The sequence below is a fragment of the Lepus europaeus genome, chromosome 5 (genome assembly GCF_033115175.1).
Source record: "Lepus europaeus isolate LE1 chromosome 5, mLepTim1.pri, whole genome shotgun sequence".
Taxonomy (NCBI): domain Eukaryota; kingdom Metazoa; phylum Chordata; class Mammalia; order Lagomorpha; family Leporidae; genus Lepus; species Lepus europaeus.
Genome location: NC_084831.1, coordinates 14,520,154 through 14,546,929, shown reverse-complemented (window position 1 = coordinate 14,546,929; position 26,776 = coordinate 14,520,154). Strand labels below are relative to the sequence as shown.

At 62.3% G+C, this 26,776-nt stretch overlaps 2 protein-coding genes across 3 annotated transcripts in view; both read left to right on the top strand.

Moving 5' to 3' along the window:
• Window positions 1-10,249: 10,249 nt before the first annotated feature.
• SH2D5 (SH2 domain containing 5) lies at window positions 10,250-15,469 on the top strand. The gene is made up of 9 exons (XM_062193141.1): window positions 10,250-10,336; window positions 10,641-10,721; window positions 11,105-11,179; window positions 12,013-12,159; window positions 13,262-13,501; window positions 13,642-13,816; window positions 14,138-14,246; window positions 14,659-14,818; window positions 15,278-15,469. The coding sequence occupies exons 1-9, from the start codon at window positions 10,250-10,252 to the stop codon at window positions 15,467-15,469; spliced, it is 1,266 nt and encodes a 421-aa protein (XP_062049125.1).
• Window positions 15,470-17,746: 2,277 nt separating this feature from the next.
• The window catches only part of KIF17 (kinesin family member 17), a 42,730-nt gene continuing 33,700 nt past the window's right edge, over window positions 17,747-26,776 (top strand). For both annotated transcript variants that reach the window (XM_062190563.1, XM_062190560.1), the window contains exons 1-3: window positions 17,747-17,977; window positions 23,919-24,065; window positions 25,529-25,630. In XM_062190563.1, the coding sequence (XP_062046547.1) occupies window positions 17,747-17,977; window positions 23,919-24,065; window positions 25,529-25,630 (480 nt within the window). The remainder of the gene's footprint in view (window positions 17,978-23,918; window positions 24,066-25,528; window positions 25,631-26,776) is intronic.

Genomic DNA, 26,776 nt, shown 5'->3' with positions numbered 1-26,776 from the left:
AAACCAGGAACCAGCGGCTTCTTCCAGGTCTCCCCCATGGGTGGCAGGGGCCCAGGCACCTGAGCCATGGTCTGCTACTTTTCCCAAGCCATTAGTAGGGAAGTGGGTCAGAAGTGGAGCAGCTGGGACCTGAATTGGTGCCCATATGGGATACCAGTATTGGAGGCGGCAGCTTTACCCCCCATGCCACAACACGGGCCCCTATGGTACTATTTTTAAAAAGATTGAAGGAAAGCGTTTGTTTAGATCATTTAAGGTCCCTTCCAACTCTGACATTCCGTTATCTTCACAAACTAAAGATGAGGGGCCGGCGGTTCTAGCCCCGGCTGTTCCTCTTCCTATCCAGCTCTCTGCTATGGCCTGGGAGGGCACAGAGGATGGTCCAAGTCCTTGGGCCCCTGCACTCATGTGGGAGACAGGGAGAAAGCTGGTGGCTCCTGGCTTCAGATTGGTGCAGCTCCAGCCAGTGTGGCCATCTAGGGAGTGAACCAGCAGAAGGAAGACCTCTCTCTGTGTGTGTCTCTACCTCTCTCTCTGTAACTTTGTCTTTCAAATAAATAAAATTTGAAAAATACAAAGTAAAGATGAAAGACTTTGCTTTCACATGCAGATGAAAAGGCTAAGCGAGCAACTGCATTCTTCAGTGAGCATCCCCGTAGATGCCTGTACCTTACTTAGGCTGACACAAGAGAACGACGTTTTCCCTCCCAGGCAGAGCAGAACACATAATGTGTATGTTACAGAAAACCCAGTAGTAATCCCAGCAGTTTCTAGCATGAATGGCTAGAGCTGGTGCCTTTGTGAATTTATTTGCAGCTTTTCAAATACTCTGAAGCTGCCTTCAAGCTACCTTTGATGAATGAATCTCCGTGCCGAAGACAAGACTTGGGTTTTTGTTTTGGTTTGGTTTTTTTAGGTTTATTTTATTTATTTGAAAGGCAGAGTTACAGAGGGAGAGACATAGAGTTCTTCCATGTGCTGGTTCATTCCCCAGATGGCCATAAAGGCTGGGGCTGGGCCAGACTGAAGCTGGGAGCCAGGAGCTTCCTCCAGGTCTCCCACGCCGGTGCAGGGGCCCAAGCACTTGGGCCATCTTCCACTGCTTTCCCAGGCCATTAGGGAGCGGGATCAGCAGTGGAGCAGCCGGGACTCAAACCGGCACCCATATGGGATGTGGGTGTGCAGGCGGAAGCTTAACTCGCTGTGCCACAGCGCCAGCCCTGACTTGGTTTTTTAACCTACAAAATGGGAAAGATACTATTCCTGAGAATCATGGAAACCTTTCCTTCATAATGTGACCAAAAAGCAGGGTGGATGGAGCCGCCACATAGACTAATTAAAGGAAGCCTAGCCCTGTATAAATCTTGGGTTTGTTTTAATCATGCCGGTGATGTAATTAACAGGAAAATTACGTGAGAACCAGGGCCTTTGATGTTGCTGCCTTTGAAGTTCTTCCTGCCCGGGCGGGACTGCTGCTCCCTGGCCGTTCTGATAAGTCAGGAGAAGAAGCTGCACTTAGCCTGGAAAGAGAAACTAAAAATCAGGGTTACAGTCAAGATTTTGTCTGATTCCTGATAACATCACACTAATTATTTTCTATTTGGTTTAAGCAAAACTTCTCATTTTATCCACAAAAGAAAATTTCTGCTCTTAATTGGCAAGAGACCGTCATTAAACCCCAAAGGTTCTGACGCACTCTGTGCCATGGAGAGCTGCCTTTGCGTCCTGGCGGAGCAGTCAGTGGCTCGCGCAGAGTTGATGCTGGGGGTTACGGCTGCCAAAGCTCATGGTTGGGAGCTCTCGCCAAAGGAACCCCGAGAGGCCAGTCCCGATGGCTGCACAGTATCCCTCCCCCAGCGGCCGCACTGTCTGTACCATTGCTATCACCACTCTCCGCTCTCTTGTATCATTTTCCACGAGATTCTTAATGTCGATGGTTTTCTTTTTTTCTACTGGAAAAAAAATCTGCTTTTGATGTAAACTTACGAGCTTAGTAGTTGCTGTTCTGAATTTTGCTGTCAACTACTGATGTCAGAGGAGGCCCCAGAAGCCACCTTCCTAAACCATTTTGCTTAAACACTCGCTCGCTTTCTCCTGCTGTGTTCAAATGTGTGGTTGACACAATTTTCTATGAAATCTTTGCTTAGCAAAGAGCCCCTTCTGGGTGTCCCTTGAGTGTGTTCGATAAAGTATAGTTTATTAACATTTGGCTCATTAAGTAATAATAGTGACAATAGCTAGCAACAATGGAGTTTCTTCCATGCGTGAAATTTTTGCCATCTATTATCACCTTGAATCCTAGCGACTGTATGACACAGAGTTTAGTATTTCCCCCTTACGGAAGGGGAAACCGAGGCAGAGTGAGATTTCGTAGCTTGCCCGGGTCGTGCTAGGTCTCATGGCCAGGCGTGCTGAGTTCAGAGCCGGCTTGACTGCCTCCCTTGGCTGTTTCCAAGTTGCTGGCTCACGCCCTTGCCCGGCAGCCCCGTGACCGTGTATCCCACACGGGAAGAGGAAGGGCTTTGAGTGCGGAGCGGGCAGGCGTTCTGCACCGTGAATAAGGCGCCACGGAGGGTGCCTCACCCGTGGTGCCGTCCCTGGGCTCTAGTTCCAGCTCCGCGCGATTCCAGCTTGCTGATGCACTCCCTGGGAGGCTCCAAGTGATGCCCGAGTACCAGGCTCCTGGCTTTGGCCCATCCCGGGCCGCTCTGGTCATCTGGGGAGTGAACCAGAGCCTTTTGGTGAGTCTGTCTGTCTTTCAAATGAAAAGCGAAGGTAAATACTTTAGAAGAGAACAAAGGACTTGGAAATGAAATGACTTAGCCACGTTTACTAGTAAGCATGGCTTTTGAATTTTATTTATTTGAAGACAGGTGGGACTTTTAAATTTACTGACTGTTGAAATAGGCCTTAAAGTTCTGGGGAACATCCGGGCGCCGTGAGGGTTCTGAAGGCCCCGTGCAAGTCCCTGGCGTCCTCAAGTCCTGGCCACGGCCTCTGGTTTCCTCGCAGTGGGCTTCCTGCGGAGCTCAGCCTGTGGTTCTGCCGGGTCACAGGATCTGATGTGTGTGAGCCCCGCCCCGCCCAGGAGCCACAGCGTCCATCAGAACTTCCCTGTCGCTAAGGGAACAAGGAGCTTTCTTACTCTTTGTCCACTGTGCACGTGCGTCCCAGGAAGCCCAGAAGGAGGGTTTTCTTTGACAGCGGGGCTTTTCTGGACATGCTGCCACCGGGTGATGCTGCGCTGGAAAGCCGGAAGCCCCTGCTCGCAGACTTCCTCCGCAGGGAGCCCAGGCAGCCGGGCAGCAGCAGCGGCCCTTCTCACCGGAAGCCCAGGCGGCTTTGCCTCATCCTCACGCGTCCGTGTCACTGTTGGAGAACTTTGGCTCCGATGGGGTCATTCTCTTGTCAGCCCAAATCCCTTAGGATACCTGTTTGTGTGACCCAAACTTGCTGATAACAGGATGTAGAGTGAAAGCTGCATTTGAAATTGTATTTATTTAGCTAGGAGGCAGAGTGCCCTCCCGTCCCACTGTCTTACTCCCCCAAATGCCTGCAAGAGCTGGGGGTGGGCTGGGCTGAAGCTGAGAGCAGGGGGCACAGTGCAGCTCACCCTCGTGGTGGCAGGAACCTCATCGTCTGAGTCCCTGGGTCTAATGGGCAGGAAGCTGGAGCCAGGAGCCAGAGCTGAGAATTGAAGGGGCACGTGGACGCCTCACCTGCTAGACCCGGCGCCCACCCCTGGAATAAAGTGTCCATCAGTTCCACGTTGAGACTGGAGGACACCGCTCAGCCCAGCATCCTAGCATCTCTAGCCGTGGTCCTGCACAGACCACGTCACTGATCATCTGGGTGACCTTGGCTCCCCGCCTGCTCACCCTGAGCCTCGATCGCCTCATCTGAAAACGACTGGCTCTGAATCCACAATGCTGCTTTTTCAGAATAGTCACTAGAGGCAGTGTGGCCATCGCGAGGAAGACTGGACTATCTTAGTGACTGTGGTTACTAACGCGTTTTAGGATCGGAGGAGAGACTTGAGTTATTTGCTTCTCAAAGCTTCTGTGTTGATCTGAAAGAGTGCCATCCGCTGGTCACTCCCCAAGTATCCACAATAGCGGGGCCTGTGTCCTGTTGAAGCCAGGAGCTCAGAACTCTGTCCTGGTCTCCCAAATGAGCGACAGAAGCCCAAGTATTTGAGCCACCCCTGCCGCCTCTCGGAGTGCACATTAGCGGGCAGCCGGATCACCGCGGAGTGGGGACTCGAACCCGGGCGGGCAGCTCCGGGATGTGGGTGTGCCGAGCAGGGCAGTGCCCACACCACTGTAGTCTCACTGCTACGTGCTTTAGAGCGCTTTGCGGGACGTTCTTGAAGCTACGTGAAATTACCTCCAATTTTCAGGAACAACTGAATTTAGCTAATGGTTCCAAAGTTAAAGATAGTGATAGAGAAACCCGGCTTGGCTAACTGAATTACCACTCGTGACCCTCACGCCTCGTAGTGGTTTTGTACACTCAATCCAGCAGCGAAACCTGGCACCGACAAGGCGAAAGGGAGCTCACATTTCTCCTCAGCAGATTGTAAAATTGATGGTTAGCAGCCGGCGCTGTGGCACAGCAGGTAAAGCCACCGCCTGCAGTGCCAGCATCCCATATGGGCACCGGTTCGAGTCCTGGCTCTCTGCTCTCTTTTAATCCAGCTCTCTGCTATGGCCTGGGAGAGCAGTAGAAGATGGCCCAGGTGCTTGGGATCCTACACCCACGTGGGAGACCCGGAAGAAGCTCCTGGCTCCTGGCTTCGGATCTGCACAGCTCCAGCTGCTGCAGCTGACTGGGGAGTGAACCAGTGGATGGACGACCTCTCTCTCTGCCTCTGCCTCTCTGTAACTCTGCCTTTCAAAAAAAAAAAAATCTTTAAAAAAAAAAAAAAAAGGCGCTGGTTAGGATCATCGCATCCCACAGCAGAGTGCCTGGGTTCAGTTCCCAGCTCTGGCTCCTGACCCCAACTTCCTGCCAGGGGGCATCCTGGAAGGCAGCAGCCATGGCTCGAGCACTTGGGTCCGGCCCGTTGGGCTGAGACTCCAGCTCCCAGCTGCGGTCCCAGCACAGCCCCAGCCATCGTGAGCGCTGGGGGCGCGGGGCAGTGGGCGGGCCCTTTGTCTCTTCCTGTGTTGAGCACAGTGGGTCACATCACAAGGTTAGGATTTTCATATTTGAGTCTGGTGGGGTGGTGGCACTTTTAGCCTCGAGCACTTAGGATTTCTAACAATCTCTGCTCTAGGTCACTTGTTCTGGGGGGACAATGTTGGGGGTGGGCTGCTGGGACAGCCAGCAGGACACATCTAAGAGACCGGGAGGGAGGGCGCTGGGGCGGGGGAGGGGAAAGCAGCGGGGGTTAGCGAGCGCCGGCGAGAGCGGGTGTGGGTGAGAGGCTGTGCGGAGCCTCCGGTTTTCAGGCCCTTTGTGGGCGAGGAGCTTCTCCCTGCCCACCCGCAGCGGCGCCGGCTTCCGGGCCTGGGGAGACGAGGGAGGCTGGTGACGGCAGGCGCACACCTGTGCAGCACAGTCGTCGGCACTGACTCACGGCACAGGCGTGACGCGTGTGCACCGCGTGGTCGGCCGTCCTCACTTCCCCGCCCCGGCTCGCCTCTGCCTCCATCCCTTCCCCCGCCTTTGGGCTTCCTACTCCCGTGAGCCATTGGTCCAGCGCCCGGTCCTGCCCTGCCGGGTCCCGAGGCGGTGCTGTCAGGCAGCTGAGATGAGCCACGTGTGGCAGATGGTGCGGCCGGGACCGACAGATGCCCCGGTGCGCAGTGCCGCCGGGCTGACCTGCCCAGGGGCTGGCGGACCCCAGGCAGGTCTGGTACCTTTGAACTCGTTCCTCCAATGAACCCTTAAGGCTACCTTCCTGGTGGAAGCTCGGAGTTGCTGGCTTTGAGTGGAATTAGCGCCACTGAATTTGGGGGAATAGCCCAGGTGAGTAGTGAAGCCTTATTTCATTAAAAAAAAAAAAAAAATCATGTATTTGAAAGTGAGAGAGAGAAATCCACCTTCCATCTGCTGGTTCACTCCCCAAAAGGCCACGACAGCTGGAGATGAGCCAATCTGTAGCCAGAGCTTCTTCCAGGTCTCCCACGCAGGTGCAGGGGCCCAAGCACTTGGGCCATCTTCCACCGCTTTCCCAGGCCACAGCAGAGAGCTGGATCGGAAGCTGAGCAGCCAGGTCTCCAACAGGCGCTCTGATGCGAGATGCTGGCATTGCACATAGTGGCTTAACCCACTGTGCCGTGACACGGGCCCCAGTATGGAACTTTTAACCCAAAAGCTTGGGCATTCATCCACTGCCCCCCCGCCGGCGCAGTAGGGGAGCTGGTGGGGCGCGGGCAGGTGTTCGAGGAAAGCTAGGCATCGCCCTCTGCTCTGTGAGCCCTGAGGATCATCCCTTGGGAGTCTGAGAGCAGGACCTGCTCGTAAATCACCTCCTTCCCTCTGTCCCCGAGGCTCCAGGCGGCCCCATGAAGGTTTTCCCGGAGCACCTGACGCGGGCAACTCGGTCCACACTCGCGCATCAGAGCCAGGGCAGCGCCTGGGGCTCCCGGATAGAGAGGCGCTCGGGCACTGAAGTCGCGGGGCTCGCGCGCCGTCCCTTGGTGGGAAGGCTCAGGGCCCAGGGAATGTCTGGGCGGCTGCCCGGAACCCCTCGGCCCCCTCGCACCCGGCTCGGCCTTTGCGCCACCTGCCACCTCCCGCGGCGGGCCCTGCGGTGCGGTGCACCGGCCATGTCCCGTGTCGGCGGGGTGCGGGCGTCATACGCACCACAGGCACCTCCAGGGCGCCCGTCCCCCCGCGTCCCTGCGGATTTCCGGGCAACCCGGGGGCAGGGTCACTCCGCGTGCACCGGAGACCGGCCCGGGGGGGGGGGTAGAGAATGAGGCAGAGGATGCGCGCCCCGCGCCCCCCGCCAGAGGGGCCACAGCGGCCACCACTGGACGCCTCCTAGGAGCCGGACTGTGCCCCGCGCCCCGGGGACGGAGGCTCTGCTGTGCGGCGCCGCTCGCGCTCTATCGAGAGAAGGGTCAGGAAGCAAGGGAGCGAGTCGCGAGGGCTGCGTAGGGAGTGGGAGAGGGCTGACTGGTGGTCCGGTAAGGCTTCTCGGAGGAGGCGCCACGGAAGCCGGCGCTCGGAGGGCGAGAAGAAACCAGCCAGGGGGGGAGGCGCAGCGGGACAGGCTCAGGGGACCCCAGGCCCGCGGCCCCGCAAGAGGAGCCCGGGGGGGGGGCTCTGGCACCCCCTTAGGCCCTTTAAGGGGGAGCACGGGTCGGTGTGGGCGGTGTCAAGGCCCCCTCGCGACCGCTGATTGGGCGGCGCGGCCGAGCGGCGCGGCTCCACGGGCTCTGATAGGCGAGCGCGGCCGGGCGCCGCCGCCAGGTGATGCCGAGGGTCTGCGCTCGCGGCCACGTGGGGGGCGCGCGGGGCGGGCGCCGGGGCGCGGCAGCGCGGGGGACGCGCAGGGGTCGGGAGCCGCAGCTGCGGGACGGGACGCGCCACGACACGGCTGCCGCGGTGAGTGGGTTCGGTCTGCGGCGCGGAGATCGGGGAGGGTCTCGGGGAGCGAGAGGTCCCCGGGCCCCCGGCGTCTCCCGTCGCCTCCTCGGGCGTCTTGCTCCTCGGCGGGGACTCAGGGTGGCCGGGGTCGCGCTCGCCAGCTTCGAGGCGGCGGCGCGGACAGCCCACGCCGGGGGTGCGCGGGTGGCGCAGCAGCACGGGCCGCCGCTCCCCCGCATGGCCTCGGCGCTCGCAGCTCAGCCCGGGTCCGGGGCGAGCGTCGCACCCCCGCAGCTCCGGCGCACGCACCTCTCGCGGCTCTCCCGTCGCTGACTCCCGCCCCCGCCCCCAGCTTGCGTGTCCTCGGAGGCGGGGACTTGGGCCACCCCCAGTGAGGAACGGGAGGCGGCGAGTGTGGCTTGTCCGGGGTCCCATCAGCCGATCGTGATGGACCCCGCAGCCCACGTCCCTGACCCCTGGCTGCGTGGACCTCAGCCTCCGGGGCGCATGGGGGTGGCACGAGTGGGTGATGGGGCGGCCGCAGGCCGTCCGGCCAGAGGGGGGAAGCTGGCGTTGGCCGGGGAGGTCCGTGCCCGGGGCCACCGGGCTCCCCGGGCTCCCCGACACCTGTCCCTGCCCCCTCGCCTCACCCCCTCCTGGACAGGCTGGGCCGCATTGGACTCCCGCCGCGGACCCCTGCCCCCTGGGAGGGCCGGAGGGCTGACCTTGCCGCCAGCTCCGGGATTACCCCGTGGGACTATGACCAGGTAGCAGCCTTCCCCGCCCTGCGTCAGCGCAGATACAGCTCCGTGCAGCAGAGGGGCCTCGGAGCCTGCCCCGCGGGGGAGTCGTCTGTCCCTGAGCAGGGCCACCGGGCAGACCTCAGCTGCAAGGGAGCCCGGGACTGCCGGCACATGTGGCCCCTGCGCCACCGGGCGCCTCTGTAAAACCTCAAACCTAAGCCAGCGTTCGGGGCTGCAGGGGCTAAGCAGGGTTAGGCTGAGCCCGGTGCCCCCTGGTTCCCCTGGGCACCCCCAGCTCTGGGTCTCGGACTGAAAGGCTTGGTGTCCTACAGCCTTGGGGGAGAGGTGGAGGAGGGGGCAGCAGCCAGTGTCCAAGGGGGCTGAGGCCAGGGGCTGGGGGTGGGGGGAAGGTTGAGCGAGGAGCCTGTGGCCTGGCGTCCCCTCCCTACCCCCAGGCTGGGACACTGGAGCTGCAGCTGCTGTGTCTGCCTGTGTCCCCCTCCCCCCGTTTGCGCCTTGCTTCTTCGGTGGTCTCGGCCTCCTGGCTGCCATCCCAGCCCCTGGATGCGCCCGTGCAGTCAGAGCGCGCCTTGGCTGGAAGTCCCTGTCTGCCCACCTGGGCCGGGCATCACGTGGCCTGTGTGCTGGTGGCATGGCTGACGTGGCTTTGTTTGAACATCAGCTGTGCAGTAGGTGGAAGACATGATGTGAAAAATGGTCAGGGTCAGGGGAGACGGCCGGAGGGGGACCCCGGAGGGCTGCATGGGACCGCGCACCTGACTGCTGCTGCGTGCCTGGCTGGCTGCTCGGTGGAAGCCACGCATCACGGTGGTGCCTCCTCCCAGGCCGAGCCTGGCAGGGAAGGTCATGGGCAGGCAGAGGCGGGGCACACTCAGGACTCAGGTCCGCTCCTGGCTGAATTATGGCCCCCACTGCCGTGCCCTCCGGGACCAGGCGGTCACCTGTGGGCGTGGCCTTGGCAAGGGGGGACTGACGCGGTTGGAACTGCTCCCCCCCCCGAGCCCCTCCTGGACAGCAGGCTCTGGGCCTGTGGGGGTGTCTGGGGCGGCCCCAGGGGAGGCTGAGGGAGCAAGTGGCCAAGGGCAAGGCTGGGACTGGGGGCCACGTTCCTCAGCCCCCCAGGCGCCGTCCACCTTCTTACCCCGATGCCGCGTCACTGCACTCTCGGTTGGTTCTGGTTTTATGGTCTGCAGTGGATTTCTGGAGAGAGCTGGGGCCAGGCTGGGCAGATAAGCCGGGGCCTGTGAAACAGGCTCTCAGCCAAAGCTGTGGTCACCTAGCTCGTGGTCACCCCCAGGGGCTGCTCCTGCTCTGGAACCTGTTATGGCTCCCCACTACCCATCAGGCAGAGCTGGAATTCCCCAGTCCGGCCCCTAAGACTGATCCCAAATCGAATCTGGTCGGCTCGGCCCCAGCTGCCCGCCTGCCTTGGCGCCTCTGCAGCCTGTGTCCGTGGCTGGCACCCCTCCCCCTTGGCGCCTCCCCAGGCTGCCGTCCCTTCCCTCTGGCACGTTGCACCCGTTGGTTCCAGTCTGCACCCTGACTTCTACCACCCGGCAGCAGGACCCCTGTCCGATTCAGCTCTGACCTTACTGGGGTTGGCGTTTGATGAGCGAATGAGCGAGCAGCCCCATCTTCAGGTCTTCGCCCAAAGCCCGCCCCCTCCCAGGGTACCGGCACGTTCCACCTGTCACAGTGCCCAGCGTTTAGTTCCGTGTCTTTGTCCCCATGACAAAGGCAGGCAGAGCAGTCGCTGTGTCTTCAAGGCTACGTCCCCAGAGCCTGGTGCTCTGTAGGGATCATCAGATGGAGTGAAAGGAGCGAAGGAGCTCGCCAGCCTCAGACAGGAAGCGCTGCGGCTCGCCTGTCCGGAAACCACCCTTGCCCCTTGCTTCCTGCAGCCTTGCTTCCTGTGGACCTTGAAGCTGGGCACCCTCGGGGCCATGCAGAGGGCAGGGGCAGGTGGCCGGAGGGCCTCTGACTGCGGGCCTGCCCCGTACCGGCCCAGGTGCATCACCAAGTTTGCCCAGGTGGGTGGGGCGGCCCCAGCCCGGGTGCTCTCGTGGGTGGCCCCTGGATGGGAGGAGCTACTTCCCGTCTCCCTTCTTTGCCCCTGGCTCCGAAGTGGGTGTGGGTGTGGGTGTGTATGTGAGGGAGGGGACCCGCAGGGAGATGGGCAGAGCGCTGGGCTCCTGGTGCAGGCTCTGCCACCGTCCGCAGCTTGCCTGGCTGAGCACAGCACGTGTCTGGGGTGGGGGGAGGCTTTGGATTTGGAGAAGGGTGGTCAGGGGCTGTGGGCCTGACTCCCCCGCCTCCCACCCCACCGCCGAGCAGTACGTGGGCTCCTTCCCCGTGGACGACCTGGACACCCAGGAGAGCGTGTGGCTGGTGCAGCAGCGGCTGTGGACCCTGAAGGTGAAGGCGCTGGCGCTGGGGAGGGTGCGTCCCTGTGGGGGGCCGTGGTCTTGGATTGCCAGGCGGGGAATGAGCCCTGGGGTCAGCTGCTCCTAGGGAGCCCCATGAGGACCCCTCCCCAGCTCCTGGAGCCCTGTCCCTTCTGCCCACAACCCCCTTCCTCGGGGCTGCGTTCAACAACCGGCAGCAGAGATGGGGAGATGGTCACAACGTGGCCAGCTGTGGTCCTGATGGGTGTTGTCTGCCAGGAGCCACCCACCTTTCCATGGCTCCCAGGGGGACCCCTGGCCAGGGGTGGTGGGCCTTGGTCCACCAGGCCCTGGTGAGCGGCACCGAGGCTGGCCTGGGAGGTAATGCCTGCCCCGCCGGCTCTCTCTGCCCAGGACTGCCCCCGCCGCCGGGCCGTCATCCTGAAATTCAGCCTCCAGGGACTGAAGATCTACAGCGGGGAGGGTGAGGTAGGAGCACTTGGGGGCCAGGTGAGGGCTACACAGGCCCAGATGCCTCATCCCCCCGGGGCTCCCCTCCCCCTGGCCTGGCCCCCCGCCCAGCCCCAGCACTTCCCTGCAGCCCAGCCTCTGGGGCCCACGCCAGGGCGGACTCAGGGAAGTTCTGCCCCAGCCCTCAAAGGCAGCAGGACCAGCCCGCCCAGGAGCTTGGGGGTGGGGGGCGGGGGGTGGGGGAAAGGGCCTGGTTTGGGCTGGAGGTGCCCATGCTGCTCACCCTCCTCCGGGTATAGGATGGACCCTAACTGTGCCCCTCTTGGCCGCAGGCATCCGCTCTCCTAAGGCCCGGGCGTGTGGTGTCCCAGAGCCAGGCATCAGCTCCTGTGCCACTTGCACAGGTGTCACCCTCCTCCTGGTACAGGATGGACCCTAACTGTGCCCCCCATGGCCGCAGGCATCCGCTCTCCTAAGGCCTGGGTGTGTGGTGTCCCAGAGCCAGGCATCAGCTCCTGTGCCGCTTGCACAGGTGTCACTGTCTGTGAGATGGACTAGCATTGTCCCCGCCCTGCGCCGTGTCACTCGTACTCCTGCAAGGCATGTGGAGGGAGCATGGCAGAGCTGGGACCTGAACTAGAGGCCAGGCGTGCAGTCCCAGGGCCTGCCGCCGCCGCCTGTGTCTGTGACCCACAGGCCGGCATCTGGGAGCAAGGGGATCCCAAGTCCATGGCCATGTGAGGGCTGGGGGTCCAGGACCAGGTGGGCCTGGCAGGAGAGAGGATTGCAGCCCAGGCTGGGCCCGAGGTGGCTGGGACCAGCCTGATGGAGGCTCGTGGCCCCGCCTCCAGGTGCTCCTGATGGCCCACGCCCTGAGGCGCATCCTCTACTCCACCTGGTGCCCGGCTGACTGCCAGTTCGCCTTTGTCGCACGGAACCCACGGAGCCCGGCCAGCAAGCTCTTCTGTCACCTCTTCGTGGGCAGCCAGCCCGGAGAGGTGCCTGGGCCCCAAGGCAGGGGTCCCGCTGAGGATGGAGTGGGGGATGTGCCGGACATCCAGGGACAGAGGCCTCTGGGGCTTGGCCGGGCTGGCCTGCACCCCCTCCGGGCACGCGCTCCTCACCCCACTGGCTCTGCCCACAGAGGACCCCAGAGAGAAGCCAGTGGCCTCGGCGGTCCCCGGGGCCTGCAGGTGGAGACCTGGCCTCTCGCCTCGAGATTGCTCCTGCTCTTTGCTCGGCGTGGTCTCCCCCTGCCTTCTCATCTGGGCAAATCGCCATCTGCCCGGCCTGCGGCTGCCCCTCCCTCAGCAGCCCCGGACCTGAACCACGCTCTGTCACTCTGTCTGTCTCATGACAGACGCTTGAGTTCTTGGAGAGCAGAGGCCAGTCCGGGTCTCGAACTGTTCCAGGCTTGGTGTTGCACAGGGGCAGGTGCAGGCAGGGAGACTGAAGAAGTCGGAGCCCCAGCAGCAGGGCCCTGGGAGACGGGAGGTCAGCAGGCTGCCCCAGCACTGACGCCGCGTGTCCAGCCCCGTGCTGGCTCCCGTGCTGTGCTGGCGTGGCTGGGACGTGGTGCCTGGTCGTGCGGTGTGCTGGCACCGTGTGGAGTGTCTTGCACGGTGCCGTACAATATGCAAGCCCCGGGCCTGTGCTGGGAGCTTTCTGTGGCCCTGAGATGGGGCTGAGGAAACCGGGGCACGGAGAAGGCCACAGGCTGCCGGGGTCACCCAGCCGCTCCTGAGTGACAGAGCCAGGACTGGCAGCAGGGCCAGGCTCTGAGCGCCCTCTGAAGGGCTCTGCACCGGGTGAGGGTGGGACACGCGGTGTGTGGGGGCGGCGCAGTGCCTTAGCCCAGGGTTACCGCCTCTGCGGCCGTCCTGATGCCTGGCCCAAGGTTGGTGCTCAGTGCTTGCCGAGCGAATACAGGAAGCTGGCAGGGGAGACTAGCAGTGGGGTTTTGAAGGCTGACTAGGAGATTTCCCAGGAAGAATGAGGCCGGGCATTCCTGGCCCGAGGGGCGGCGTGCACCACGGCGAGCGGGCCGGTGCTTGAGCTCCCCAGGACACCCGTGCCACTAATCCACCTGTCCCCTCCCAGGTCCACATCCTGTACCTGCTGCTCTGCCGCTCCTTCCAGCTCGCTTACCTCCTGCAGCACCCCGAGGAGAGGGCCCAGCCTGAGCCCTGCCCAGCACCCACTGCGGATGTGCCCCCGAAGCCCCTGGGGGGCCCACCTGCCCTGGCACGGGAGCCCTTCGGCCGGGATCAGCTGTCACAGAACGTCCACGCCTTGGTCTCCTTCCGGCGGCTGCCAGCAGAGGGGCCAGTGGGCAGTGGGGTAGGCAGCGCCCCGGCTAGGGAGCCGGGGGAGGGCTGGGGGCTCACAGAGGGGCCTGGCTGTCAGTGGGAGAGGCCTTGCCTCGCCTCACGTGGCTGGGCCTGAGTCTGCCCGCCTGCGGGCCCCCCTTGGTGCCCTAGAAGGAGCTGCTGGAGTCGGAGGGCCGAGGGGGCGCCCGCCATGCCCGCCTGGGGAACCCCTACTGCTCACCCACGCTGGTCCGCAAGAAAGCCATTCGCAGCAAGGTGATCCGCTCGGGGGCCTACCGGGGCTGCACCTACGAGGCTCAGCTGCAGCTCTCGGCGCGGGAGGCCTGTGAGTCGCCCGGGTGCACCTGCTGTCCATCACCGTGGGTGGGCGCCAGGCTGATGCACAGGGTCGTGGCTGCCCCCCAAGCGGATGCCTGTGTGTGGAAGCCCCTGTGTCCAGGTGTGTGTGTGCATTCCACTCTGTGTCTGGGGCTTGCACAGGTGCCACGTGGCTGTGTATGGGCTCTAAGCATGGCCGGGTATGCCTGTGGGGTGGGGAGGGGCCGCTCGGCCAGGGTACCCCCTGACACGAGGGGGCCCGCGTGGAGGACGGGGTGGCCTGGGAGGGCTTGGCCACTTTCCCTCTGACCCTGGGTGGTCTCCGCAGTTCCCGCCGCATGGGAGGCGTGGCCCCGGGGTCCTGGGGGCCCCGCGTGCCTGGTGGAGAGCGAGGGCAGCCTGACGGAGAACATCTGGGCCTTTGCTGGCATCTCCAGGTGGGAGGGGCTCGGGTCCTTGGTGGGGGCAGAGTAAGGGGCTGTGCTCTGACCCCGCCCTGACGGTGCCGGTCCCTGTGCATGGGCAGAGCTCCCCCACCCTCGGGGGCCTCTGGCCACCCGGGTCTCAGTATTCTGAAGTGAGAAACGGGGGTAAAGAGAGGACCTTGGTGGCGGGGCTGCGGGGGGACCGAGTGAGGTGACTCCGGGAAGGCGCTCAGCCCCTGGCCTGCCACAGGGCTCCGGTCCCTTCAGCTCTGTCCCCTCTCTCCTGCTGGGGTCCTGAGGCTCTCAGCCAGGAGGGGCGTTCACCGCAGGGCGCCAGGCTGAGGGCCGTCACTGCCCGGGGGCGCTCCCCTGAGGCCGCTCCAGAGGTGGATGCTGCCCTCAGCCTGCGCCCTGTGTCCCCCAGGACCTGTGCCCTGGCCCTGCTGCGGAGAGACGTGCTCGGGGCCTTCCTGCTGTGGCCGGAGCCGGGCGCCAGCGGCCAGTGGTGCCTGTCCGTGCGCACGCAGTGCGGCGTGGTGCCCCACCAGGTCTTCCGCAACCCCCTGGGCCGCTACTGCCTGGAGGTGAGAGCCGGGCCTTCCCTCACCTTCACCGGGTACCCATTGGCTGGCCCCGCCCCTCCCCCTTCCTCCTCAGCCCTGGTCACTGAGGGTCCCTGCCCCAGAGGGAGCTCCCGGAGGGTCCCTCTGATAGGGCTGGGCCTGAGTGACACCTCACGTTGCTATGGGAATCCTGGCTTTTCAAAGTCTTGGCTTCCCACACCCTAGCCAGTGGGTAGCAGAAGAAGATTTGGATTCAGAGGGGGCAGGGGCTCCCCTAAGCTCGCCTAGGCCTGCCCGGCCCCTGAGGCTCCCGGCGGGGTGGGAGGCTTTGGACGCCTGTGCCCTTACTTCCGGGCAGGCAGGGGAGAGCGGGGAAGTGGCGTGCGGCTCTGTGGCAGGCAGGTGCCCCCAGAAGGAGGTGGCTGGTGCCTGGCGCACCATGGGGAGGGGCGCAGGAACTGAAGCCCCCTCCTCCCTCAGCGGCTGCCAGCAGACTTCCCCAGCCTGGAGGCCCTGGTGGAGAACCGCGCCGGCGCCAAGCGCAGCCTCTTCTGCCCCCTGGGCATGGGCCGCCTGAACCCCACCTACGAGGAGCAGGACTCCGGGCCGCCTCGGACTCTCCGGCCCCTGGGCCACGCCAAGTCCGAGGCGGAACTGCAGGGCCTGGGCTAGGAGAACGCGCGCGGGCACGGCGCCGCCTCTCGCCTTGGCTCCTGCCTGCCCCACCCCGCGCCGTGCCCTTGGGCCAGTCTTCTGTCCTGCGAGATCCCCGGAGATGTGGCAGAGCTCCGGGCTTCAGGCTTTCCCTGGTGACTTTGCCAACTTGTCACATCCGGGCTCCCACTTGCCTCCTGGCAGAGGAGCCCACCAAGGGGGCCGGGGGCCCCGACGGGGGGGTTTCCAGAGAGCTCTGGCCAGGTGAGGGAGAGTGAGGTCTCCCACCCCAGCTCCCCCCACTGTCTGGGAGGTGCCGGCCAGGATCTGCAGGCCACAGTTTCTCTGTGGCTGGTGTGTCCTCCGACACGGCACCGCCCGTGGCCCGCGGGGTCAGAGCAGAGGCGTCCATGCAGAGGTGGCCTGCCAGAGGCGCCGAGGCCTCAGCGGGCATGGGGAGACCCAGGTGGGGCTGCAGGCAATGGCCCTGATGGCAGATCTAGGGCGCCCCCACCTCTTCTGAGTAAGCTCGACGGGCAGTCGTGAGTGTGCAGGCGCAGTTACTGCTCCGGATATCTGTCCCCGAGGTGGGGCCCCGCCGCGCTGGGACATAACAGGTGTGCGAGTCCTGGAAGGCAGAGGTGCCCGCGCGCAGCCGCACCAGGACAGGACCTCGGCTGTGGCTTTCTTGCAAGACAGGTGCCCTGGCCTGTCTCGAAGGAGAGGAGGCGGTCCCCCGGGGCTCTTTAAGTCGGAGACACTGTCCTGATTTGTGCCGAATGGGAGTGGGACATTGGGACTGGTGTTCCAGGCATCGCCACTGAACCGGTCCCCTCCCTGGGTGGGAGCCCCCAGCCCCATGTGCCCCGAAGCCCTGGTAACGGGGGGCTGGGTTCACTGTCAGTGTTCCACGCCAGCAAGGGCTCGGGGAGCGCTGAACACACGGAAGGGAGCTGCCTTCCCCAAAGCTCGGACAGACTTCGGCCAGCTCCTGCTGGTCACAGGTTACACTTGGGCAAGGCTTTTGGCCCATGGATGCCAGCTTGTTAGTGTCTTAACAATGGAGCACGGCTGTGTGTGTGTGTGTTTGTGTCCCAACCACCACCACTTGGGTCGCCCCAGTGTGGACGCAATAAAACCCATTCCTTCCAACTGTGTAGTGCAGCCTTTCTCTTCAAGAAGGGGGGGCCTTTGTCCTGTTTGGCTTCGGTTGGGCTCAGATCTCCTGAAGGGACTGGGTAGGGAGGTGGGATCCAGCCATGTGCAGCCACTTGAGACCTTGAGTGGCTAGTTACTGTAGGAACAAGACTCAGGGCCTTATGCCCTGGCACCATGGGCTTGCTTTCTGCTCCTACCACATGCCACAGGGCCTTTGCACAGCCTGGACAGGTCCCCTTGTCCACCTCGTCCCCTCTGCCTGATTCATCCTTAACCACGGTATTTGGGGCCCACTCTTAGGCTGCCTGCCCCTTGCCCTAGAATGTGAGCTTCCCTTTGCAGGGAGTCCCAAAGCGTCTCCACCTCGTAATGATGCTTGCGTTTCTGGGGGGTCTTTGTCCCCCCAGGGCGAGTCTCTCCGCTCAGCTGGGGGCTGCAGGAGGGCTGGCTCTGCATGGCGCGGATTTCAGTGTTTCCCTGCCGGGGGAGCCCAGAGGAGGTGGCGTGGAGCGGCCCTCTGGCTGGGGGTGCTTGGGCGGAGCTTGAGGGACAGGCCAGGCCGCCTCTCCGGCCCAAAGGTTCCGGCAGCAGAGGAAGCCGGGCTCCGTCCAGGGGCTGGGGCTGGGGGCAGAGGTCGCCCGGCTCGGGAGGTCTCCAGCCCCTCGAACTCGGGGTGGAGCCTGGGGTCCCTGTCTTGGCGGGGGCAGCCTCGGGAGAGCTGCTGGTCCTCTGCGGAGACCCGAGCCCACAGACGGCCGTGGAGACCCCGGCCCGGGGCGGGGGGAACCGCTGGCGCCGAGAACGCTGCGCCCCCTGTGACGCCACGGGGGTTGCCCGGCAACCGCGAACGCCGCGGTGGCGTGCACGCGCGAGCGGGCGGGCGGCTCCGGGGCTCGGGTCCTGCGGCGGCGCCTGCAGCGCGGATCCCCCACTTCCCCGCCGGGGCCCAGCCTCAGGCACGGGCGAGCCCGGGCGCTGGAGGCAGCGGCGGCGCGGGCTCGGGTCCCGCGACTGTCCCGGGGGCGCCCCCAGAGGGGCCCGCCGAGGCCCCGCCCCTCCCGCCGAGGCCCCGCCCGCGCCGCGCGGCCCCGCCCCCCGCCGGCTCTGGCCCCGCCCCCGGGCACGGGCCGCGGCGCCATGGCCTCGGAGGCGGTGAAGGTGGTGGTGCGCTGCCGCCCGATGAATCAGCGCGAGCGGGAGCTCAGCTGCCAGCCCGTGGTGACGATGGACTGCGCGCGCGGCCAGTGCTTCATCCAGAACCCGGGCGCCGCCGCCGAGCCCCCCAAGCAGTTCACCTTCGACGGCGCCTACCACACGGACCACGTCACCGAGCAGATCTACAACGAGATCGCCTACCCGCTGGTGGAGGTGAGGGTCCCTGGCGGCGCCCCGGTGCAGGCGGACAGCGGCAGGCCGGCCCGGAGACTCTGTCCAGCGCGCCGGGCCCGTCGCGTCTAGGGCCACGCTGGCCCTCACTCACGTCCCTCCCGGGACACTGTGGCCGGTGCCGGGGTCTCAGGGGGCCCTGCCGCTGCGCAGACGGCACCGCCCCGCCTCGTTCCGGGAGGGACGGAGACCCTCAGCCGTGGTCCAGCCCCCTTCCCCCTCGGTGTGTGCGCAGCGACAGCTCCTCACTTCGGGTCTTCACAGGGAAGGCACTAGCATCTCAGCCCGGGAGACCGGGAAGCGGGGCGGGGAACCCGGCCGAGGTCCCTCCGGGTTTCTGGCAGAGGTGGGGCCCGAACTACACCTCCTGCCTCCTGGCCAAGGGCTCTGTCGTCTTCCAAAAGATCATCAGAGAGGGGTTAGGGGGAGATGGTTCACTCCCCAAATGGCCGCGACATTTGGGCCAGGGCCCAGGCGACTGAAACTCCATCCAGGTCTCCCACGCAGGTGGCAGGGGCTCAAGCACGTGGGCCATCTTCTGCTGCTTTCCCAGGCGCATCGGCAGGATGCTGATGGAAAGCGGAGCAGCCAGGACTCGAACCAGCGCTCTGATATGGGATGCTGGCTCCTCCATACTGGGCCCCTGACTCCGTCCCTTGACACCTCCCTCGGGCTGGCGAGTCGCTGCTGGGGTGAGATGTCATGGGTGGTTCGGCAAAGAGAAGGAGCCCTTCAGAGGTGCCGCACTCTTGCCCCCCTCATTTGAAGCCGCTCGGGGCAGGCTAGGGTGTGCAAGGTTCTGTGAAGTCCTGTAGAGAAGAAACCAGTGTGACTTCGCCCAGCGTTTCCAAAGCACGTCTGACCGTGGGACAGGCCAGTGACCGCCCAAGAGCAGCTGCCTTGCTGACCCAAGCCTTCAGCCGAGAGTCAGTCCGGCCCCTAAGTGGGTTGACAGAGCTCCCCAGTGGCCAGGAGCTAGCCTGGGGTCACTGCCCAGGGGATGAGGGGCAGCTGCCCCCAGAGGCTGAGAATGGCCAGGTTGTCTTCTGCCAGACTCCACTCCCAGACTGGACCTGACCCTGCCCTTGTCTCCCACCGGGTCCTTGAAGTCCGCCAGAGTGGAGGCCGAGCTGTCCCTGGTGCGGCTACACCGGCAGTCCAGTCTGCCCAAAGCAGCCCCTTCCACCGCGGTTCCTTGGCTTGGCCATCCTGCTGAGTCCAAGCCGGCCTCCCTGAAGCGGTCAGCCACCCGGCCTGGCTCCTCCCCGGCTCCCTCCTTCCGGGGCTGACCCCGGGCAGAACTGAAGATACTGGTTTTCCTCGGCTTTGCCTCCTCCGGGGCTTCAGCCTTGCTGACGGGCTGGGGGCCTGGACCCCTCCTCATCCAGGAAGAGTGCCCTGGGCCAGCTCGTTGGTCAGGGCCCGCGGGAGCCCCAGCTCAGAAAGGGAGATGGGGACACGGTGACAGCCCCGCCAGGTCCCCTCCAGCTCTTCCTTCTCTTCTGAGTCCGGCAGGTACTTGGGAGCCTGTTGGACACCTGCCATGGGTGACCAGAGCCTCACGTGCCACCTGACGCTCATCATTCATTCAACTAGTGACACGACTAAATAGCATCTCCACTCCAGGGCCCATCCTAGGGGTGCATGCTGGGTGCCTTGGTAAAGGGCTCAGGGTCTCTGTCCTTAGCAAGCTCGTGGTCCAGGGAGGAGCAGCTAAGCTAATAGCTGAGATCCTGGGTGATGAGTCGGTGGGGGAAACCTGGCGGCCTTCAGCATCATAGGGTGCTCCCAAACCTGGGCTTCAGTGTCCGGGAATAGGGGCAGGGGAGAAGAGCAGGGAGGACTTCCTGGAAGAGGGGAGATACAAGCTGGGACCTGAAGGATGAGAGGCGGAAGAAAGGGTAGAGACCAGGTAGAGCGAGCAGCCTCTGAGCTTCCGAGGGGCTGGAGCCGTCTCTCCTGAGGAGGAAACCGAGGGCTGGAGAGCCGTGGACGGTCACGACTCCCAGAGCTCCATCTGGCCGCATGCAGACCACAGCTCAGGCTGGCTCTGAGCCAGGAACAGCAGCATCAAAGGGGCGGGGCCATGCGGGGCTCCTGCCAGGGGCTGGGGACCCTAGAACCCTCCCTTCAGGTCGCGCTGTCTGAAGCCCCAAGTGCTCCGTCCCCTTCTCCTCGCTCACTTTCTTCTTCCCTCCTTTAAATCCTTCCTGACCTCCTCGTCCTGGGGCCGCCCTGCCCTGAGCTCCTCCCCTCCACGCCCCACCCCTGCCTGTCCTGCTAGTCCAATCTCACTTAGAACAAACTACTGCACTTCCAGCCTTCACACAGCCTGGAGACGTGCTGAGGCTGCTCACGGAATCTGTTCCGTCCCTAGCGGCGCAGGGAGCTACGGCAGGGGTGGGTGGGGGGACACGGGGCCAGTGGCAGACCTGCTCCGTGTGTGTGCTTGTCCCCCGGGGGTCTGGAGGGGTCAGCTGATGGCAGAGACTTTCTGAAATCCCCCTTCACCTGAGAAGTGCGAGTAAAGTTGTTTGCACTGAGCTCGGGAGCTGCGCTGTGCTACAGGACCTTCTGTGACCATGGACACATTCAGTGGCTGCACTGTCCCATGGGGCAGCCGCGAGCCACGTGGGACAAGTGAGATGAGGCTGGTGCCACTGAGGACCTGGATTTTAATGTTTTGAAAGATTTATTTATTTATTTAAAAAGCACAGCAACAGAGAAAGAGAGAGGTCTTCTGTTCTCTGGTTCACTCCACAAATGGCCACAACTGCCAGTCCAGGACTGGGCCAGGCCGATGCCAGGAGTCTGAAGCTCCACCTGGGTCTCCCCCATAGGTGGCAGGGGCCCAAGGACTTGGCCATCTTCTGCTGCCTTCCCAGGCCGCGTTAGCAGGGAGTTGGATTGGAAGTGGAGCAGCTGGGACTTGAACCGGTGCTGGAATATGGGATACCAATGCTGCAGGCAGAGGCTTGACCTGCTGCGCAACAATGCCTGACCTCTGAATTTTCATTTCACTTGAATTTTTAACTTTCACTGGGCCAAACTTAGCTAACAGCACGTGACTAGTGGCTACCACAATGCATGGCACAGCTCTCGAGCCGAGCCTTCTGGTACGGGTGCCACGCGAGCCTCATCCGTAGCTTATCTGTTTTACAAGTAGCTGCATTTTGCAAAGTAAAAGGAAATAGATATGTTTTATTTGAGCTAATATTATCAGCATGTTATTTCCGTAAGATATAACAGGTATTATAATTATGTAATAACTATTAATGAAGTCTTTTACATTCTATCTTGATACGGTGTCTCCAATATCCAGTGTGCATTTTATGCTTATTTGCATCAGTTTGGATGCTAAAATTTCAACAATTGAAACAGAGGGGGTGTCTGGCATAGTAGTTCAGAAGCCGTTTGACAGGCGCGTCCCATGTCAGAGGGCCTGGGTTCGAGTGCTGGCTCCACTCCAGTTCCAGCTCCCTGCTAATGTGCGTCCTGGGGGGCAGCAGCTGATGGCTCAAGTGGTTGGGTCCCTGCCACCTGCGTTAAGCTCCTGGAGCCTGGCTGTTGTGGATGTTTGCGGATTGAGCCAGTGGATGGGAACTCATCGGTCTGTCTGTCTGTCTCCCTTTCCCTTTGTGCCTTCCAGCTAAGTCAAATAAATAAGCATTAAAAAAATTAGACAGAAAAATATAAAGTTGTGATTAATACAAGACCATGTTATACTGTCTAGGTTTTAATTGAAAGAAAATAAATTCAGTTCGTCAGTCGCACAGGGCACCCCTGAGAGCCGGTGGCCACCTGGGTGGACAGTGCACCTGGCTTTCTTTGTCCATGGGGTCCCTTCCCCGTGTTTGGGTGACCCATGGTCCCCGAGCTGAGTGTCTGCCACACGTTGCTCCCGGGCTTCCAGTGCCCCTGTTCTCGCTGCGCGGGTCAGAGACTCACAGCCCGCTCCCCCGGGTGGGTGGTCTCCCTGCCGCTGCCAGGGGACACAGTGCCACTGCCCTCTGGTGACCCGCAGACAGGGCTGCGTGCTCATCCTTTTCTGTGTGGTGGCCCCCACCTTCCCGCACGGGCACTTCCGGGGCGGCCACGCCCTGCCATGTCCACAGCGGGGGCCTGTGCAGCAGGACCAGCCGAGGTGTCCTGCGGGTCCTGGCAGCACGTCTCCAGGTCCATGTTCTGACGCAAGGTGCTCCCCTCTCGTAGGAAGTTCTAGAATTTGTGACCTCATGAGCCCTGAGGGCAGGGACCGTGTCTGCCTTGGTCACAGGGATGTCCCCAGCCAGAGCACGGTGCCTGCCAGAGGAGAATGCTCCGAGCCCGTGGGGGAATGAGTGCACGGATGAGTGACGGGTGGCTGCAGAAGTGGTCCCCGGTTTGCCCCCATCTTCCCGGCCAGCCTTGCCTCCTGCCCCTCCCCCCAGCTCCACCTGCTCTTCCCTTCTCACCCCTCTGTCTTTGCTCAACTGTCCCCTCGGCCTGGGACGCCGCCTGCTTCCTGCCGCCCTTCCAGCTCCCCCTGTTCTCCCTGATCATTGTCCCCCAGGGGCTCTGCCAAGTTCTCGCCCCGCCATCCTGGTCCCCCCATCACAGCCCCTCCCATGCCCTGTCGCCAAGTTGCTGGGGGACACTGAAGGAGCGCCTATGTACGCCCTCACTCGGGTGCTGATGCAGAGTAACTCCCACGTGGTCTCCAGCAGCCTTAGCAGGAGGAGCTGTTTCTGCCCTTGACTAAAGATGTGCAGACTGAGGCTCGGTGAGCCCAAGGAAGACACAGCGAAGGGCGGAGAGGGGATGCAAACCCCAGGGGCTGCGCCTCCCCATGCAGGCTCTTAGCTCTCCTTCCCCAGTGAACCCCTGGAGGGCAGAACCCAAATGCTTGCCTGCTTTTTTGTTTTTCACATTTGTTTTGTTTATTTGAAAGGCAGAGTGACAGACACAGAGATCTAACATCTGCTGATTCACTCCTCAGATGGTCAAAACGGCTGGGGCTGGGCCAGGCACATTAGCAGGGAGCGGGATCAGAAGTGGAGCAGCTGGGACTTGAACCCACTGAGCTACGCGGCAGCCCCTCAGATGCTCTTTTTTTTTAAAAATATTTATTTATGAGGCCGGTGCTGTGGCATGGTGGGTAAAGCTGCTGCCTGCAGTGCCAGCATCCCATATGGGCACCGGTTCCAGTCACGGCTGCTCCACTTCCCATCTAGCTCTCTGCTATGGCCTGGGAAAGCAGTGGAGGATGGCCCAAGTCCTTGGGCCCCTGCACCCACGTGGGAGACCCAGAAGAAGCTCCTGGCTCCTTCTTCAGATCGGCGCAGCTCTGGCTGTTGTGGCCAACTGGGGAGTGAACCAGCAGATGGAAGGGAAGACCTCTCTCCCTCTCTCTCTCTCTCCCTCTCTCTCTCTCTGCTTCTCCTTCTATGTCTGTATATCTCTGTCTTTCAAATAAATCTTAAATAAATTTTAAATAATCTTTTATTTAAAGAGTTATTTACTCGGAAGGCAGAGAGACAGAGGGCGAGAGAGACAGAGAGGTCTTCCATCTGCTGGTTCACTCTCCAGATGGCCTCAACAGCCAGAGCTGGGCTGGGCTGAAGCCAGGAGCCGGAGCTTCCTCCAAGTCTCCCACAGGGGTGCAGGGACCCAGGGACTTGGCCATGTTCCACTGCTTTCCCAGGCTCGTTAGCAAGGAGCTGGACTGGAAGTCGAGCAGCCGGGACTCGAACGGGCACCGCAGGCAGCGGCTTTTCTGGCTGCTCCACAGCGCTGGCCCCTCAGATGTCTCCTGAATCTCCACTCGTTGCCCGTGCCCGGTGCTGTCATGTGGGAGAGCAGGGATGGCCCCGAGTCTGGGTTAGGAAGCAGTGCCGCTCGCCTCGGCCTCCCCTGAGCCCCGGGTTTGATTCCCCCCACGCAGGGCGTCACGGAGGGCTACAACGGCACCATCTTCGCCTACGGCCAGACGGGCAGCGGGAAGTCGTTCACCATGCAGGGCCTGCCGGAGCCGCCCTCCCAGAGAGGCATCATCCCCAGGGCGTTTGAACACGTGTTTGAGAGTGTGCAGGTACAGCCGGGGGTGGGGGAGGGGGCGGGGGGCAGTGCCGGGGGCCCTCCCGGCGCTTCTGCCCTGTGGCAGGGGTCGTGGGACGCAGAGCTCAGCCTGGACTTGGTGCGGGCCTTTGGGGGCCGGCGCTGGTTTCTGAAACGGTGGGCGAAGAGGAACTCCGCCCTGAGAGCATTCTGAGGCCCATTCCATGATTTTCCCGGCCGCTTTGGCTCTTTTTTTTTTTTTTTTTTTAATTTATTTATTTTGACAGGCAGAGTGGACGGCGAGAGAGAGAGAGAGACAGAGAGAAAGGTCTTCCTTTGCCGTTGGTTCACCCTCCAATGGCTGCTGTGGCCGGCGCACCGCGCTGATCCGAAGGCAGGAGCCAGGTGCTTCTCCTGGTCTCCCATGGGGTGCAGGGCCCAAGGACTTGGGCCATCCTCCACTGCACTCCCAGGCCACAGCAGAGAGCTGGCCTGGAAGAGGGGCAACCGGGACAGAATCCAGCGCCCCAACCGGGACTAGAACCCGGTGTGCTGGCGCCGCTAGGCGGAGGATTAGCCTGTTGAGCCACGGTGCCGGCCTTTTTTTTTTTTTTTTTTAAAGATTTATTTATTTGAAAGGCAGAGTTACAGAGAGAAAGAGGTTTTCCATCTACTGATTTCCTCCCAAAATGGTCACAACACTGGGACAAGCTGAAGCCAGGAGCCAGGAGCTTCTTCCAGGTCTCACACACGTGCAGGGGCCCAAACCCTTGGGCCATCTTCCACTGCTTTCCCAGGCGCATGAGCAGGGAGCTGGATGGGAAGTGGAGGAGCCAGGATTTGAACCTGGGAAGCTGGCGCTGCAGGTGGAGGGTTAACCTGCTAAGCCACAGTGCCGGCCCTGCTTTGGTTCTTAACAAGCAGGTGGTGTTTCACGTGATACGGCCACCTGAGCACTGGGTTGTGACTCTCCGAGCTTCTCCTGTGATTGTGCAATTGCTATGACCAAGCCTGTGGGAAACTCTAATTACGTCGCTGAACCCTGAGACAGACGCAGGGGTAACCGACGGCCCCATGTCCACCACAGGGAGGGCCGGGCTCAGACTCTGAATTCGTCCCAGGTGAGCGTTGCCCGTGGCAGCATGCAGAGAGGCCCACAGAGCAGGGCCTGCGAGCGAGCGGCCCAGAGCCAGGGCTTGTTCCAGGCCTCACCTGTGGCCTGGGGTTCTCGCTCCAAGCCACAGGGAGGACCTTTCTCGTTCCCATGAGCACGTGGACATACCATCAGCCGCACAAATAGCAGGATGGAGATTATGCAGTTTGGAGAGGGCTGGGGTCCCACTGAGCCGTGGGCAGGGCGATCAGGGTGATGCAGAGGTGGGGACTCCTCTCCCCGTGGTGTCTCCCACGCCCCCCGGCTGCAGAGGGCCCAGGCCAGGTCAGGCCTGGCAGCAGGTGGGCTTGGGGCTCAGAGGCCTCTCCTCCCCACCCTGACAGTGTGCGGAGAACACCAAGTTCCTGGTCCGGGCCTCCTACCTGGAAATCTACAATGAGGACGTCCGTGATCTGCTGGGGGCCAACACCAAGCAGAAGCTGGAGGTGGGCGCAGGGCCCGGGCAGGCAGGGAGGGGCTGTGGGAAGGTTGCTGTTCAGATGAGGTGGGGACTTTGAACTTGAACTTTGGAGTATGCTCAGGGTGGGCCTCCCCCACCGTACCTCTATATCTGCTGAAATTGATGGAGTTGGTGGTAGACTTCATTTGAAGAAAAGCTTCCACTGATAAAAAAAAAAAAAAAAATTACTTGGACGAGTTCTAAAGGCCCTTCCCGCTAAGAAGGCAATAGTGGCGATCGTTTATTAAGTGCTTCCTGTTTACTGGCTGGCTGAGGCCCATCGTGCGTCTGGCACTCAGCATCTCCTCATTGGGTAGCTACGATCTCCAGGCTGTCAGTGTGCAAAGGGAACTTCAGTGTCCACGTCACATGGCGCTAAGTGGCTGAGCCTGGACTTGAACCCAGCTGTGTCTTGACTTGAAGGTCCCAGATGTGACACACCCCAGTTTACTGCCTCTGAAGGGCTCCCATCCCCTTTGAAAGGCCCACCCTCCCCACCCCCCACCCCCGGGAGTGACCCTCAGGCTGCTCCACAGGGAACCGGCTCACACCCCTGGTGTTCCGGAGGACAGAGAATGCCTGGGGAGACAGTCAGTTGCTCACAGCAGAAAAGCTCCTGGCTGGCTCCCCTGGGGGCTGCTGCACAGGGCTTGCTCCCTGCTGGTCCTTTGTGCCCGGTCTCCTCCTTAAAGGGCGAGCCACAGAGTAGCTTTCCCAGCAGGGGGCAGCAGTGAGGTGTTTAGGGTTCCACCAAGATAGGCCGAACCAGGCTGGCCCTCTGGGGAGCCCGGTGAGGTCAGGAGACCCGGCAGGACTGGGCAGCCAGTGAGTGGCCAGGCTGGGCTCTGCTTGAGACCCTTTGGCCTTCACCTCGGTAAGACGTCTTGTCATGTCTCGTCTCTTATGTGAGGTTCTCTAAATGCTGGATGGGGCGGCGGGGTGGAGGAGAGAGGTACCGACCCACGTCCAAGGCCAGAATGCTGGTTGGCTGCCCCCTGCACCCAACTCTGGTGCTGCTTATCTGACCAGGCAACCAGAGGCCCCAGGAGGCCCCACGAGTGGCATGGGGTCAGCCCAGCTCCACGGGGACGTCTCAGTCCTTACGGAGCATCAACCAGGGAGGTTGCTATGG

Coding starts and splice junctions, on each gene's coding strand:
- SH2D5 (XM_062193141.1), top strand. CDS start 10,250: ATGCAGAGGGCAGGGGCAGGTGGCCGGAGGGCCTCTGACTGCGGGCCT. Junction 10,337..10,640: donor GCATCACCAAGTTTGCCCAG/GTGGGTGGGGCG, acceptor ACCGCCGAGCAG/TACGTGGGCTCCTTCCCCGT. Junction 14,819..15,277: donor TGGGCCGCTACTGCCTGGAG/GTGAGAGCCGGG, acceptor CTCCTCCCTCAG/CGGCTGCCAGCAGACTTCCC.